The following is a 16,279-nucleotide window of genomic DNA, read 5'->3' as shown; positions in this document are numbered from 1 at the left end:
CAATGTAGAAGGAATTTTCCACATCCATACATCTACCAATGCAGCCCATGAACTTCCCAAAACTGGCCAACATGGCCTCACCAACTTCTCCCCTGATTTTTGCATTTCTGTTTCCTACTGTTTGGATTTCTTAGTAAAGTTCCTTCTATAAATCCTACTCAGCCTGAGTGTGCTTCAGGACAGTGTCTGTGGCCCTGGTGTGGGCAGCAGGAGACAGCCACTGAGGGAATGAATGAGGGGCCACAGGGAAGGAAGCAAGGAGGCAGGAATGAACAACCGGCTACTCCAGTGCTTGAAATACCTTCTGGGGTGGCATCCCCAGTGACACCCCCAGCTCATTCCCCATGCCTGGTCCTCTGGAAAGATCTCCAGTGTACACTTATTCAAGCTTAAGTAGAAGCAACAATTCTACTTACCAAGGGGAAAAACCAGAAGGGATTGGCTCCTTGTTTAGTTAGGAGGCTGCAGGAACTTGGCAGCCATCACCAAGTCAGGGCCAGCTACTCAGCCTCTCTGGGACCACTGGCCACTTACCTGAGCACAAACAGATAAGCCAAGCCCCAGGCTGGGACCACTGTCCACCTACCTGAGCACAAACAGATAAGCCAAGCCCCAGGCTCCCACCTTACCAACCAGCACCAGACATTCTGGAAGCTTTCACCTCATATCCCTGATGAACTATGAGTTGGAACTATGGCTGGCTGCCACCATCCTAGTGAAAGGGAGAAGCCAGCTAGAAATCTAATGAGTCAGGAAGTCAGGAGCCATAGGCGTCAGTGAGCTGGCTGGCCAGCCAAGAGGGTGGTGGTTACAGGGACATGATCTAGGCCCAAGGTTTACTTCTTGACTTGCCTCCTCCTGAAGATAAAAGTAGAAATCCGAATAGAAGTGTTTCTATAAACTGAAATTAAAATGCAGGGAGAATACATGTAACATGCATGACAAAAGGAAGGATTATCTCATACGTAAAGAGTTTTCAGGAACCAATAAAAAAGAAAGAAAAGTGAGTAATGGATCCCTCACAGAAAGTAAAAACCAAGTGCCAATAATAAAAAAAGTGTGTTTCATTAAACTAATAGTAATATTAGAAAATTTACAATAATGGGGAAACTAAGGACCAGGAGTTGACATTTTGAGAATATGTGAATATTTTAAGACCATTTTTCAGAGCAAATTGACAACATTTCCAGCACATAAATGCCTAAACCCATTTTAACCAGAGATTCTATTTGTGACAAATGGTCCTAGAGGAATATGCATCAGAGACCCCTAATTCAATATCACACAGACAAGTACTGTGGTCATCTTTTAGAGAAGAGGACAGAGGCCCTCAAAGAAATGAACCTGGCTTCAGAGCCCATGCTTGGAATGCCATGGCCTTGGAATGCTTATGGCCTCATGGTAGTGAAGGCCCTGGGGCAAGGACATTTTCTTGGGGCTCCCTTATTAGCCCACCAAGCAAACACTGAGCCAAACAGTGTTTCCTTTTCCTTCTGGAGAAGGCAAGGGAGGACAGGCATCTCCTGGAAGCAGTGGCTAGCTCAATCTCATTCACAGTCTATCCATCAAGTTTGGCACATTCTTTGACAAGCTCAGGTCTTTTTCTGAGTTCCAGACCATGCCAATGCTTGTGGCCATTGCAACCTGTGAGTCCTTGACATTGCATCTCATTATGGTCCTACTGTGAAGACTACTGCAGGGTCAGTGTGTCAGGACTCCTGTAAAAAATACAGGGATTTTATTGCCACAGTTCAGAGGCTAGAAACACAAAATCAAGGTGTTGCAAGATCATGCTTTCTAGATAATCAGTAATTCATAATTATCAGTAATTCACTGATTATCTATGTTAATGTTATATTTTGTTTGTTAAATTTTTTTAATTAATAAATAAATTTAAATTTAAAAAAAAAGATCATGCTTTCTCTGGAGTCTGTAGGCAATCCATAGCTCAATCTCTGCCTCCATCGCATGACTGTCTCTCTCCTCATCTTTTTCTGTCTCCTCCTGTCTCTTACTCCTGGGTCCAATCTCCTCTCCTTATAAGGACTATAGTCCTGTTGTATTAAGGTCCACTCTGATTCAATTTGGCTTCATCTTAGCTAATAGGATCTTGAATATCTCATTTACAAATGAATTCACATCCACAGGATCTGGGTTTAGGATTTGAGGGGGACATAATTCAATCTGTAATACTTGACACCCAAACCTGTCCCAGTTTTGGGCCGTCTATAGGTGAATTAAAGGATAGGATAGGAGGGAAAACACAGGGATGACGGTGGGGAGGTTCTTGATGAATGCACCCCACCATGTTCTCCTGCATTGACCTTCTGAACAGCTGCATGACCCTCTCCTGTTCCCTCTTGCCAGGATCTGCCAGGTCCAAAAAGCCCAGACCCATGTCATGTGCCTCGGTCCTTGGGAGAACAACAAGGGTTTGCAACATGCAGTAGGTGCCCAGGAGGCTGCTGGAGTCAGAGACTTAGGGGTGAGGCTGCAGACTAGCCATATCAAACTTTAAGGATATTAATGGTTTACACTACTACTGATTTGGTGACAACAGTGTGCTGTGATGGGAACAGGATGTGGTGTAATAATGAGTTGGGCACACTGCGTGGCAGTAACATTGTGGGAAGCTTCCCCATTGATGACTGCTGCATGTTATCTGGAGGTTGATAGTTCCCTGACACAGCTTGGTATGTATCTTCCTCAGCCCCTGAGGCCCCACACTGTGAACACCAACCACGGGTCTCATTCCCTCTCACTCTCCCTCCAGCCTTAGCAGCCCCCCGCACCTTCCCCATCTCCTCCTCTCTGTACCCTGACCTTGGCTCCCCCATATTCAAACCTAGCCTCTTCCTGAGTTTCCCTGTTTCTTCTCAATCCTTCTCAATCCACACTTCTCACACTATACCTGGGGGATCACATTAAACACCAAACATTCCACTATGTGAGTCCCTCCACTGAAGCTGAGACTTCCCCAGTGCTCACCAGACCCCACCACTATCCTTGCTACCCAGCTCCAGCAGACCCTTATTTCCCCTCCAACTGCTTACTCCTCAACACCAGCTCTGACCATAATACCCTTCTACAGCCCCTCTGACCCTGGCTCACCGCATGGAATATCTATCCATGGCACTGTCAACCACCCACACTCATCTCAAGACTCAGCTAGAGTCTCCTTTCTGAAGGACCCCAGGCTTCCCATCCCAAGCCCCACCTAGAAGCCCCAAGGGAAATCTGTCCTCTTTCTCAGTGCTCAAGCATGTGTGATGAGATCTCTCAACTGAAAACAATCTACCAGGACATGGACTGTGCAGTTCCTAACTATGGCTCCAGAACGAAGCTATTATGGATGGATGGGTGGATGGGTGGGTGGATAGATGGATGGATGGATGGATGAGTGGGTGGGTGGGGTAGGTGGGTAGATGGATTGATGGATGAAGATGAATAGAAGGATGGGTAAGGTATATGGGTAGATGGATGAATGGATGGATGAACAGGGGTGGATGGGTAAATGTACAGGTGGATGAACAAAGGAATGAACACTGATATATTCAAGACCTAGCTGCCCCTTGTGTGTAGATGGGTGGCTCATATGGAGGAAACCAGGGATGGAAACCAGGGCAGGGTACCCTGGAACACACAGAAAAATAAGATGTAACTCTGGCAGCCCAACTCTGAGAAGGAGGCTCTGAAGAGGCTGACCAAGCAGGACTGCATGCAGGAAGGCCTTACACAGGGAATTGGGGTTAGGGACAGCAGGGTGGATGCCCCTGAAGAGCTCCCAGCTCCAAAGGTGGTTGCAGTTTTCACTTAAGTCTGGGTTCCCTAGTCTGGAGATGGTGGTGGAGGGGAGACTACACTTGGGAGTGATGCCTGAAGTGTCAGCCCCAACTACGCAAAGGCTCAGACCCCCACCCTGACAACAACTGCACAGTCCTAGAGGTCTTCCTAAGACCTCTGGGGTCCCCTCTGGGCATGAAATGTCCTTCTTGCCCCTATCCTTGCCAGCCCTCATTGAAGGTCCACTCTGGCATACCCCATACTTCTATGATCCTGACCCTGCTGGCCTTTACTCATTGGGTTTCCCTCCAGGTATGCCCTCTTCCTCTGTCTTCACCACTGTCCATCCTCCCTAAAGTCCTCCTTACCAGCCCTGACATGTGTCTCTTCATTCTATGCCTCTTGGACTGTCTCTGTCTTAATGTCGCTGAGCTTCGACAACAGGTTCTGTTCCAGTCTCTGTGTCCATATCTCCCTTCCTGAATCTCAGTGCTTCCAGCCAGTCCCAGGACTGTCCATGTGGTCCTTCTGTGCCCCCTACCTTCACAGTCACACCATCTTAGGACAGGATGGGGCTCCTTTGAGGTCACACAGTGTAGGCCACACACACCTGGCCCAACCACAGACCACAGACCAGACATGACGTGGAGTTGAACAGACATGTCTGACAAGGCAGGAAGTGGGCAAGTGACCATACTGAGCCAACTTGGGAGCTGTGGACCAGACACACAGTCATGCTGCCCCTCCCCAGAATCAGGGGGCCCCAAGCTCATCCCACCCAGCCTCACCCCATCAGTGGAGAATCAGTGGAGAATAGGACAGGGGTCTATGAAGGCCTCAGAGCAACCAGGGCAGCACCTGGACAGGCCTATGCCTCCGTCCCCACTCCAACACCTCAGGGACAGGTAGACAGATGGCCATGAGATGGATCTGCATACAGGGACCACCTGGCTGAAGGACATCTGGGTCTTGTCAGCAGAGTGAACCCTCCGACAGCCTGGGACAGGTGGGTTCCAACTGGTCTCCAGCCTCCATCTCCCATCTGCACAGAGGAGCCTACAGCCTCAGACAGGCTGATACTGAGCCTGAGTCTTCTGGGATGGGGATAATGGAGAACAGGCACCAATGCAAGAATGGAGGAGGAAGGTAGACACAATTGAGACCTAAGGAGATCACAGGGTAGAGGCTGCAGTGAGGAGTATTGGAGCAGGCTGGGATAGGCTGGGCTGAGCTGGGCTAAGCTGAACTGGGCTGAATGAGGCTAAAGGTGAACTGGGCTGAGTGGGGCTAAGGTGAACTGGACTGAGTTGGCTTGAGCAGAATAGGGATGACTAGTTAAGCAGAGCTGATTGAGCAGGGTGGACTGGGCTAGGCTGGACTGGCTGAACTAAACTTATTTGAGTTTAGCTGGGCTGAATGGGGTTAAGGTAAAGTGGACTGAATGGGGTTAAGGTGAAGTGGACTGAGTGGGGCTAAGGTGAACTGGGCTAAGCTGTTCTGAGCAGAACTGGGCTTACTGGCTAAGCTGAGTTGATTAAGCTGAGTGGGTTGGGCTGGCTGAACTGGACTTATTTGGGCTTAGTTGGGTTGAGCTGAACTGAACCTAGCTGAGCAGAACTGGGCTAAGTTCTGCTGAAGTGGGCTGAGCTGGGCTAAGGTAAACTGGGCTGAGCTGAGCTGAATTGAGCTGAGCTGTACTGAGCTGTGCTGAGCTGTGCTGGGCTGTGCTGAGCTGGGCAAGGCTAGACTGGGTTGTCTGGGTTGAACTGAGTTAGGCTGAGGTGAGCTGAGTTGGATTAAGGTGGATTGGGCTGGGCTAACTGAGCTGAGGTGGAATGACCTGAGTTGAGGTGGGTGTATCTGGCCTGAGCTGGGATAAACAGGGCTGAGCTGAACTAGGCTGAGCTAGACTTAGCTAGACTGAACTGGGCAGTTAAGCTGGGCTGGCTGGGCTAGACTGAGCTGGACCAAACTGGGCTGAGCTGCAATGAGATGGGATGGAAAGGGCTGAGCTGGCCGGGCTGTGTTGGACTGGGCAGGGCTTAGCTAGGCCTAAAAGTGCTGAGCTGAACTGGACTGAGCTGTGCTGAGCTGGGTAAGGCTAGGCTAGGTTGCCTGGATTGGACTGGGCTAGGCTCAGGTGGGTTGAGCTGAACTAAGATGGGTTAGGTTGGCTGAGTTGGGCTTAGCTTTGCTGGGCTGGGCTGAACTTAGCTGGGAAGGTTGAGCTGGGCTGAGATGGGCTGTACTGGACAAGACCAAGTTAAGCTGCTCTGCAGTGGCCTGAGCTAGGCTAGGCTGGCTGAGCTCAACAGGCTGAGCTGAGCTGGTTGATCTGGGCCGAGCTGAGGTAGGCTCATCTGAGCTGAGCTGGGCTGAATTTGGCAAGGGTAGACTGAGCTGGCTGGAATGGGCTGTGTTGTACTGGGCAGGCCTGGGCTGGAATGAACTGGGCATAATGGGCTGGGTCAGCCTGGGCTGAGCTGAGATAGGCTGTACTAGGCAAGACTGAACAGTACCGGGATAGGCTGATCTGAGCAGGACTGGGCTGGTTCACGCTTACTTGGTCTGAGATAGTCCGGTTGAGCTGAACTGGGCTGAGCTGGGCAAGGCTAGGCTGGGCTGGCTAAACTGAGCTGGGCTGGGCTAGTCTGAAGTGGATTAGGCTGGGCTGAGTTGGGTTGAGCTTGGCTAAGATGGGCTGAACTTAGCTGGGAAGGTTGAGTTGGGCTGAGATGGGCTGTACTGGGCAAGACTGGGCTAAGCTATTCTGCAGTGGTCGGAGCTAGGCTAGGCTAGGCTGAGCTAAACAGGCTGAGCTGAGGTTGATCTGGGCTGAGCTGAGGTAGGCTAATCTAAGTTGAGCTGGGCTGAATTGGGTAATGGTAGACAGAGCTGGCTGAACTGAGCTAGGATGAGTGGGCTAGGCTGGACTGGACTGGGCTGAGGTGGTCGATATTAGGCAAGACTGAACAGACAGGATAAGCTGATCTGAGCAGGACTGGGCTGCTTTGAGCTTAGTTGGTTTGAGATGTTCTAGTTGAGCTGAACCAAACTGGGCTGAGCTAGGCTGAACAGAACTGGGTTGAGCTGAATTGGGCTGAGCTGGACTGAGCTGGGCCCTACTGGGCTGACCTCAGCTGTGGTGAATTGTACTGAGTTGAACTGGTCTGAATTGGGCTGGGCTGAATGGGCCTGAGTTGTGTTCAGCTGAACCGACTAGCCTGGGCTGGATTAGACCAACTGCTGGATAGATTGAGTTAAACTGAGAAGACCTGGACTGAATTAAACTAAACCAAGTTTGGCTTGTCTGGGCTGGTCAGCACTAGGTAGCAGTGGAGTGGTAAGGCTATGATGGGCTGAATACAGAAGGCTGAAAATATTGGGCATTGATGGGCTGAGCTCTGGGCACTAGGTGAGTAGGAAGCAGTTAGTGGAGAGTAGCCTGGACCCCAGAAACTTGAGCTCCAGGAAAGTTAACCTGTCTTTCTTCGGGACCTTCTCTGAAGGCCAGGTGGTCTCAGGATAAGGCTCTTTCCCTTTCACCAGCTGTTCTGAAAGAGATTGGGAATGTATAGGTGGGAATAGCATGCTTTGTGCAGGATACTGGTTTGAATTGTGGCCTCTAGACCCTCTTATACCACAGGGTTGACTCTTGCCCATTTGAGGGCTAGGGGTGAAGGCAGAGTGATGAGAAGGTCAGGCTAGGAGCCTGATAAGGGAAGTGGGAGACAGGAAAACCTACAGGCAAGGTTTCCTCCCCTCTCAGTGTGTCTCTAAAAATAGGAAGCAGGCCTTCTGTATAGTCTGAGCTTTAAGAACAGACTACTCTGCCCTGCCTGAGCCCCATTCTCTGGGATCACTGTCATATGATGCCACATTATCCCCCAGAGCCTGGGAGGCAGAGAGTATGGTTATGTCCATGGCATAGGTAGAGAGTGAGGATCAGGGCACACCCAGCAATTCTGCTGGTAAATGGCAAAGCCTTTTTAGTAACTGAGGCTTTAGTAACTGAGCAAATGAGGACCATGTTAAGAAATAGTATTGCTGGAATCAGAAGGTTTCCCAGCTGTGTGACCTTGGGGCAGTTACTAAACCTTCCTGGGTCAGTTTCCTGCTGTGTAATGGAGAGAAATCGGCAGTGCTATCCTCGGTCCCTGTGGTGAAGGGCCCAGGATAAGTGTGACTGCCCACCATCAACACGGTATATTGACCATGTCCCAGGCCCCATGACAGTGTCTCCCTTGTGTTCCAGACCCCGTAACTAAACCCAAGGTCTTCCCACTGAGCCAAAGATGCACAAACGAACAAGTAGCCGTTGGCTGCCTGGTGCAGAGATACTTCCCAAACACTGCGACAGTGAACTGGAGCTACAGTGGGAAGGATGCTTCCATCAGAAACTTCCCGGCAGTGCAGGCTCCTGGGGACTCCCTGTACACCATGAGCAGCATGCTTACCCTGTCAGCTGCCCAGTGCCCAGATACTGCCTCTGTCGTCTGCCACGTGGAGCAACAAACCGACCAATCCAACCTAGTCCAGGATGTGACTGTGCCCTGCAAAGGTCAGAGGGCAGCCCCAGGGAGGGGTCTGGAGGGGGTGGGGCCACAACCTTCCATGTCCCATGTTCAGAGCACAAACCCCATGTCCTCCTCCATCCTCTCTCCCAGCCGCCCAGTGGGTTGCTGGGCCAGGGAGGGCTGACCTGACAGGGCTTTCTCTTAGATACAACACCTCTGCCTCCTCACTGTCCCTCCTGCTGCCAACCCCGTCTGTCACTGCACCGGCCGGCCCTCGAGGACCTGCTCCTGGGCTCGGACGCCAGCCTTAAGTGCACACTGAGTGGCCTGAAAGACCCCAAAGGTGCCACCTTCACCTGGAGTCCCTTGGGCGGGAAGGATGCCGTCCAGGCAGCACCTGAGCAAGACTCCTGTGGATGCTACAGTGTGTCCAGTGTACTGCCAGGCTGTGCCGAGCCATGGAACCGTGGGGACACCTTCACCTGCTCAGCCGTCCACCCCGAGGCCCAGAACCTGCAGCCCCTCACCCTCACCAAATCCTCAGGTGCGGCCTAGACTGGCATTCTGCAAATTTGCCTCCTGCCTCCAGCTCCCCTGCCTGGGGTGCCCCCTTCCACATTTTCCACAGGGGAAGCTCGGGTCAGGGGGTCAGGATGCAGCCTGCAATGCCTAGCAGGTTTCTCTCCCAGACCCCTGACCCCAGCTCTCCCCACTCTCCAGGGAAGAGCTTCCGTCCCCAGGTCCACCTACTGCCGCCGCCGTCGGAGGAGTTGGCCCTGAACGAGCGCTTGACACTGACTTGTGTGGTACGGGGCTTCTACCCTGATGACCTTATCATACGCTGGCTGCGAGAGAACGAGGAGCTGCCCCGTAAGGACTATGTAACCTGGGCCCCAAAGCAGGAGTCTAGCCAGGGTGCCAACACCTTCATCGTGACCAGTCTCCTACGCGTGTCATCTGAGGATTGGCAACAGGGAGAAAACTTCTCCTGCATGGTGGGCCATGAGGCCTTGCCCCTGGCCTTCACCCAGAAGACCATCAACCGCTTGTCGGGTAAACCCACCCATGTCAATGTGTCTGTGGTCATGGCTGAGGTGGACGGAGTCTGCTACTGAGCCACACTCCCACTCCCACCTCTCTTGAATAAACACTGTGCTTACCAGAAGCAGCACCCAGTCTTCCATCCAACTTCTTGTCTGTCCATCTTAAGGGTCTGTAGCATGCTGGAAGGGGACAGCCCCGCGAGGAAAAAGCAATTCCCTTCCCTGACCATCTTGGAACCTAGGCTTCCCCTCTCAGCCCAGCATTTTCACATGTCTACATTTCACTGAGAGTGAACCTGTGTGTATGAGAGGCTATGTGAGTGTCTGTGATTGTGAGCATATGTCTGTGTGAGTGCATAGACCCTGAGTGTGTCTGTGCGAGTGCACAGACCATGAGCGTGTCTGTGTGTGGCACAGGGAACTGAGCAAGAAGCAGGCCAAGACAAGCACAGCCTGGTTAATCCCAAGGGCAGTGGGCTCCCTGGGAAGTTTCTGAGAGGGCAGATAAAATGTGACATGGTTGTTTTTATCTTAGAAAGGCCTCCCCTGCAGCTGAGTAGGGATTGGAGAGAGTAGGAGAGGAACAAAGCAACAGAAAAGAGGCTGGTGACATCATGGAAGGGAAAAAGTCATGGGGAGATTAGGCAATGGAATGAAGGGGAGCTGGATTCCAGGGACACTACTGGGAAAAGGGGATGCCCAGGTAACTAACCCCTATAGCTACTTTCAGTGTGGGAAGCCTCAGAACAACCAGGCCACCTCCTGGCCTTAGGGCAGCCTTCCCATCTCCCTGTGCTACTCTGCCTTATAGGCATGAACACGTGTACACGCACACACACACACACACACACACATACACACATGTACAAGTGCACACACATGCACCAAATCTACTACAGATGCCGGAAGTTCACAACCCAGATCCTAGCTCCAGGCAGGAAAGGGGAGCCCCCACCCCCAGACAGGTTCCCTCTTGGCCTTAACCCCAATCCCCTTCCTGAGCCTTCTCCAGCCCCACCCTCCCACCTTGCTCCCATCATATCATGTTCCCCTTCCCCTACCCCCATGTACCCAGCAATGCACAGCTCAGGGACCAATTCCACAGACCTTTCTCTACAGTCCCTGCTTCCTGCTCGGCCCCAGATTGAAGTACCCTATCCTTTCCTGAGTCAAAGTATGACCAAAACAGTGAACAGGTCTGGAGCAGGGAAGGGAGGGAGGTCAAAAGAAGACCAGAAAGACGGTTCCCAGCCAGGGACCCTCAGTAGTCCTGCAGCTCCTGCTTGGAGCTCCTGATAGAAGTTGGGCTGCCTGGAGAGACAGAGCCCAAAGAGGAAAGTCCCATAACTGCAAGAGGAACACCTACACCTGGACTCCCACAAGAGGGCGGTGGGGATTCTGCTTTGGTCTCAGAGACATTTGGACCTCCCTAGGGAACCTGGCTCTGTGATTGCCTCTCTCCAATCTCAAGGCCAAGGTGTGTAGAGGCCACCACTCAACCCCCAATCTCCCAAAGCTCAGTAGGGAAGACAGCAGCCAGCCAGGGAAGTACTGTCATAAGGAAAGCCACTTATGAAACCCAACATGGAGCCTGGCCCAAAGGAGGAGCTTTCTAAAGGGAGCAGAAGGGAAGGAAAATCAATAAATGTGGAACTGAATCAACAGATGGGTAGCATTCAGATGACAAGATGGTCACAGACTATATAATGCATGGGTGAGTGGACGGATGGATTGATATATGAATGGATGAGTATATAGATGGGTAGATGGATGGGTGAATGGAAGGAGGGAAAGAAAGAATGGTGAATAGATTGTGGATGGATGGAGGGATGAGTAGATGGCAGATGGGTGAATGGATGATGGGATGTATCAGCATATAATAAGTGGGTACAACTCCCATATAATATGGGTGATTTGTGCCTGGGACCCTGAAGACAGTGGGGCTGCCTGAACTGCTGGCCTCCACTTCATCCTTCCTTATGATCCCTGTAATCCTCAGACACATTCCCAAATAGGGTAGCAGGGGCTGGGCATGCCCTATAAAACTCTTGGCATGCTGAATTGCAGACTCACATCTGGGTCCTCTCTGGGCCCCAGGGCCCAGGCAAGGCCAGCTCCGAGCAAAGGCTCAATGAGTATTGGCTAAGTACACAGAGAGGTCTGAGACTCAAGAGACCCTTGGAAACAGTGGTCCTCAGCCATCTCAGGAGCTACAAGGGTCTTGATTCCTTACCCGGGGACCTGCCTCCTTGTTCTTCTTGAGGCTAGGTCAGACATGAGATAATGTCCCAGACTTGGGAAGCACAGGAGGGGCCAGCTCTGGCTCAAGCCCCTGCCCATGCATGTCTGGGCCTTACAGGCCCACAGTGTCTTACAGATTGTCAGGAGATGTTTCCATGGGTGGTACAGGATCCACAGCAGGACAGCCTGGAAGAAGAGGTCCCAGGAGCCAGCTTGTGGCCCACCACTGTCACCCTGCTCACACTGTTCTTGCTGAGCCTCTTCTACAGCACAGCACTGACCGTGACAAGTGTGCGGGGCCCACCCGGGGGCAGGGTGGGGCCCCAGTACTGAGCAGGAGTCAAAGGACTCAGGTGTGTTCCCAGTGGGGTAGGGCTCAAGTGGTGCAGTGGGGATGCGGATGCTGGACCTGGAGGGAGGCTTTTCCCACCACAGGGACCTCTGCTCTCAGAGAGTGAGATCAGAATGTGATCTTACTCACGGGTACTGTATTCTCAGGGTGCAGTCTCCCATGGGCCAGACCTGGTTTGGAATTAGGCTTCCCACAAGGATGCTGCCTATACTCAAGAGCTTTCCCAGCCAGGTCTAATGAGTGCCCCTTGTGTTCACAGGTGAGAAATGAACTTCCTAAAGGACCCTGGAGAAGCCCCGCTCCAGATGCCAGAGCTCCCCTGCTGTGAAGGCGCCCTCCCCACCACCTCCCAAATATACCTCCCTGGTGCAATAAATTGACCCTAAATACGATCTCAGAACTCCATATGAGGGGATAAAAGGGAGAGAAGAGATCATTGTCATCAGGGCTGGAGTACACCTGCTGTATAGTCTCTGGAAGACACAGAGAGGGTGGATGAAGAGAGGGGTCACCATCATTCCAAATTAAACCTGACTTTACCCAGTACAAAATGATTCCAGTACCAGGAGCAAGTGCTAGCCTGCACAAGAGACTAGCAATACCTGTTCCCAAACAGAACTCAGACCCTGAGTCAGACCACAAGGAACTTCTCCTGGACTCTGGGCCCTTGTAGTGATCACTGTGTATTAGTCTTGATCCACTGGGCCCTGGTCCTGATAATTGGGTCCTGGTTGTGATCCCTTAGCCCCAATCCTAATCACTGGGCCCTCTGCCCTTTCATAGGACCCTGGTCTTGATCACATGAAACTGGTCCTGATGACTCAGCCCTGGTCCTAACCACTGTGCCCTGGTACTGAACACCAAGAACTGGTATTAATCAATGGGCTTTGATCCATTCCCAGGACCCTGGTTCTGAACACTTAAACCAGGTCTTCATCACTGAACCTTGATCCTAGCTATGAGGCCCTGGTCCTGATCACTGGGCTCTATTCCTGATCTAAAGACATGGTCCTGACTGCACAACCCTGTACTGATCACCGGGCCCTATTCCTAATCAATGGAACTAGTCTTGGTCATACAGCCATGGTCTTGATCATTCAGCCCGGGTCCTTATCACTCAGACCTGGTCTTCATCACTGAGCCATGGTCCTGTCCACTTTCTTGCACCCTTAGATCTTGTCCTATGCTTTTAACCCTTTGTTCTGATCTCTAGTCCATTTTCCTGACCCCTTGTGACATGTTCTGAGCCCCAGTCCCTTTGCTCAGGGACTGAGCTCTTTGAGCTCTGCCCTGTTCCATGTACTTCATTAGGAAGGGGTCCTCTAGGTGAGCAAGGAGGCTCCAAGGGATCAGGAGATCTTCCTGGCCCATGCACTGCCTAATGGATTGAGTTATGACACCCCATGTCAAGCTCCATCAAGCCCAGTGTATAGGCACCATGCTGGCCTGTTGAAGAAACCATCAGGCTCAGTGGCCAGGTCTGCTTGGGTCCAGGGGCTAGAACCCCAGCCTGAGGGGTCATAGGCAGAAGGGTTCCATGAGGAAGTGCAGTGGGGTATAGAAGACAAGAACAGGAAGGAGGAGCCTGGTTAGGTATGGTGTTCATTTTCTCTTGTTTTTCTCTTTCTTCTCAAGCCTCTTGTGCCCCATCACCTGCCGAAACCCCCAAAATAGCCCCTTAGGCAGCTGAGTCATTATGAGCACAGCCCAGGTGTCCTGGCCAGGGGTGCGGTGTTTCTGAGATACAGTTCCCAAACCAAGACCTGGCCAGGTGGCTTGAGTTCTGGGAGAGCCCTTAGAGGGCAGTGAGCTGCCCCAGGTCTGCAGAAGTCCAGCCCCTACCCCACACCAACCCCATCAACCCAGTTAGTTAGGGCCGGCCAGTGTCAGCCAGGTCCCAGGTATTGCTTGCTTTGCAGACCCACAACTGGGCTCTGGCCCTAGGTCAGTGCAGTAACACCCACATGCCCTTCCTCTTCCTTACTTCACATCTCTATCCCCCACAGTCTGGGCAGACTGGGGGACACGACCCTGTCAGCCAGGACTGTGATCTGGGACATACATACCACAGGGGCTAAAGGCTACCAGGAACCTGGGTTCACTGAAGGTTGGGGGAGAGACAGAAACAGAGATGGGGATAGGAACAGGAAAGGATAGAGACAATGAGAAAGACCAACAAGAACAGGGATGGAGGCAGGGGAAACAGAGGGACAGAGACTTGGGCAGGGATACAGAGGGACAGAGACAGATACAGGAAGACTGAAAGAGAGATGGGGAGATAGACAGAGACAAGGAGGGAGAGAGACAGAGTTGCAGAGATAAAGAGACAGAGATGGGGAGACAAAAAGAGAGAGAGATGGGGAGACCAAAAAAGCTGGGGACAGGTGAGAAAGAGACAGGACATCGTGACATACAGGGAGATAGACGTTGGGATAGAAATAGAGCATCATGGACACAGAGTTGCCTGGAGGAACGATTAAGAAGAGAGCAAAGACAATGATATAGCAACATGGATCCAGACATCAGTACAAATCTCTCTCACACCCACAGACTAATATACACACACACCCACAAAAGTGAACTTACACACTTACTCATGCAATTACACTCACACAAATAGCCGTGTATCACAGAGATATCCAAATACATACTCATACACAGAACACACATTCACAGAAATACCTTGTCAGACATTCTCACCCAAAAATACACACAAACACACAGAAAAAGGCACACTCAGAAACACTCATATAATTGCTTACATACACACACTCACATTCTGCTGCACAATTGCATAAAGAAACATTCACAAAAATCCCCCAAACACCTCACTCCACACACATGCATCCACCCAAACACACAAACACACACATGCCATACACATATCTAAACACACACTCACAATCACACAAATACATTCCAGGAACACCCTTAATAAGGCTCCAATCTCCCCACACTCACACGTACACTCAGTCACACTAAATCACTTTCACTTGTACACATACAACAGTCACCCACACTCATACATTCACTCATACTAAAATATACACATACAAATCCACATTTACTAACATATTGACGCACTTGCACACATATTCACTCATACTCATTCACACATATGTTCACTTACATGCTCACAGATACTGGCAAACCACACACATTCACTCATGTATTCACAAACACACTCACCCACCCCTCTCACTCTCTCCAAGCACTTTGTGCTCAGGCTCACTCCCCCAACCCCTTCCTTTGGGGCCAAGCAACATACCCCAGTCAGGGGTCTGAGTCACCCAGATTGGATGAGCAATCCACCACTTGTTATCACCCATTCACCCGGAACTGGCTCAGGACCTGGGGTACCGGCCTTCCTGTTTCGAGTGGACTATCGGGGGTGCAGAGTCCCCAGGCCCTGGTTCAAAGAAGGCCCCCAACAAAGAGTAGACAGTGGCTGGAGGATAACCAGCAGCTGTGAGGGTCAAGCCATCCTGGGTCAGGGCCTGGGGCTCTGTAGTAGGGGGATGATTCGGCAGCAAAGGAGCCCTGCACCCCGAGGTCTGGCCACCCAGCTCCTGTGTCTATGGATGGCCTCCAAGCCACCTGCTCCATTCTCTATTACAGTGCCAGCAAGGAAAAGAATCCTGGGTTCAAAAAGAACCTACAGACCCACATAAGACCACAAACACAAGGGAAAACATGCTGGGGTTCACAGGGAAAAGGCTGGACTCTTGAACACTGGACTGTAGGTCCAGGGCTCAGGCCTTGGGCTGACACAGTGGCCTCCAGAACAGGCTCGCTAGACAGGAGAGAACTCTGGACATGTAGCTGTGAGACAGAAAGACCCTTAGGAAGATGGGGAGTAAGGTAACTGGTGAGAAAGACGAAGAACTCTCTTAGTCTCTCCTGGACCCCAGGCCTGAGCTCAGAAGAATTTTCTGTTTCTCTGCCCCAATCCCATGACCTCTAGGACCATCGATCTATCCCAGGGACACCTTGCCTGGACCCCCTCTCTCCCTTCCACTTCACAGATCACACGCATGATGGTGTCCTCACCCCTCTTTGGTCACTGATATATCTGCACATGGGTATGGAGGCCCCAGGATATAAGACTCTCAGGGATGACAGAAATGGTTTCTACACTGGACACTGGTGCCCAGGGACAGACAGAGCCCAGTGTTATGGACACAGGCCAGGGATGGTGACACAGCTGCAGGGTCAGCCATGAAGGGGTAGAGATGCAATTGTATAGAATGAGAGGGCAGTGACGCTGCCTCTGCCGTTGCTGTGGACACATTCCAATAGCTGCCTTGTAGAGATGGGACACAGGAGTCAGGGTGGAAGCAGGG

The 16,279-nt window shown here is 51.5% G+C and overlaps 1 gene segment (V, D, J or C); it reads left to right on the top strand.

Annotated features, from left to right (window-relative positions):
* Positions 1-4,916: 4,916 nt before the first annotated feature.
* On the top strand, positions 4,917-9,415 carry LOC143675564 (immunoglobulin alpha-2 heavy chain-like). The segment is given in 4 exon segments: positions 4,917-4,929; positions 8,039-8,344; positions 8,506-8,844; positions 9,021-9,415. Coding segments are annotated over 4 exon segments (1,053 nt in total).
* The last annotated feature ends 6,864 nt before the right edge of the window (positions 9,416-16,279 follow it).

The sequence above is a fragment of the Tamandua tetradactyla genome, chromosome 3, assembly GCF_023851605.1.
Source record: "Tamandua tetradactyla isolate mTamTet1 chromosome 3, mTamTet1.pri, whole genome shotgun sequence".
In the NCBI taxonomy this organism is placed as follows: domain Eukaryota; kingdom Metazoa; phylum Chordata; class Mammalia; order Pilosa; family Myrmecophagidae; genus Tamandua; species Tamandua tetradactyla.
The sequence above is the reverse complement of the archived record's forward strand: the minus strand, read 5'-3'. Positions and strand labels throughout refer to the sequence as shown.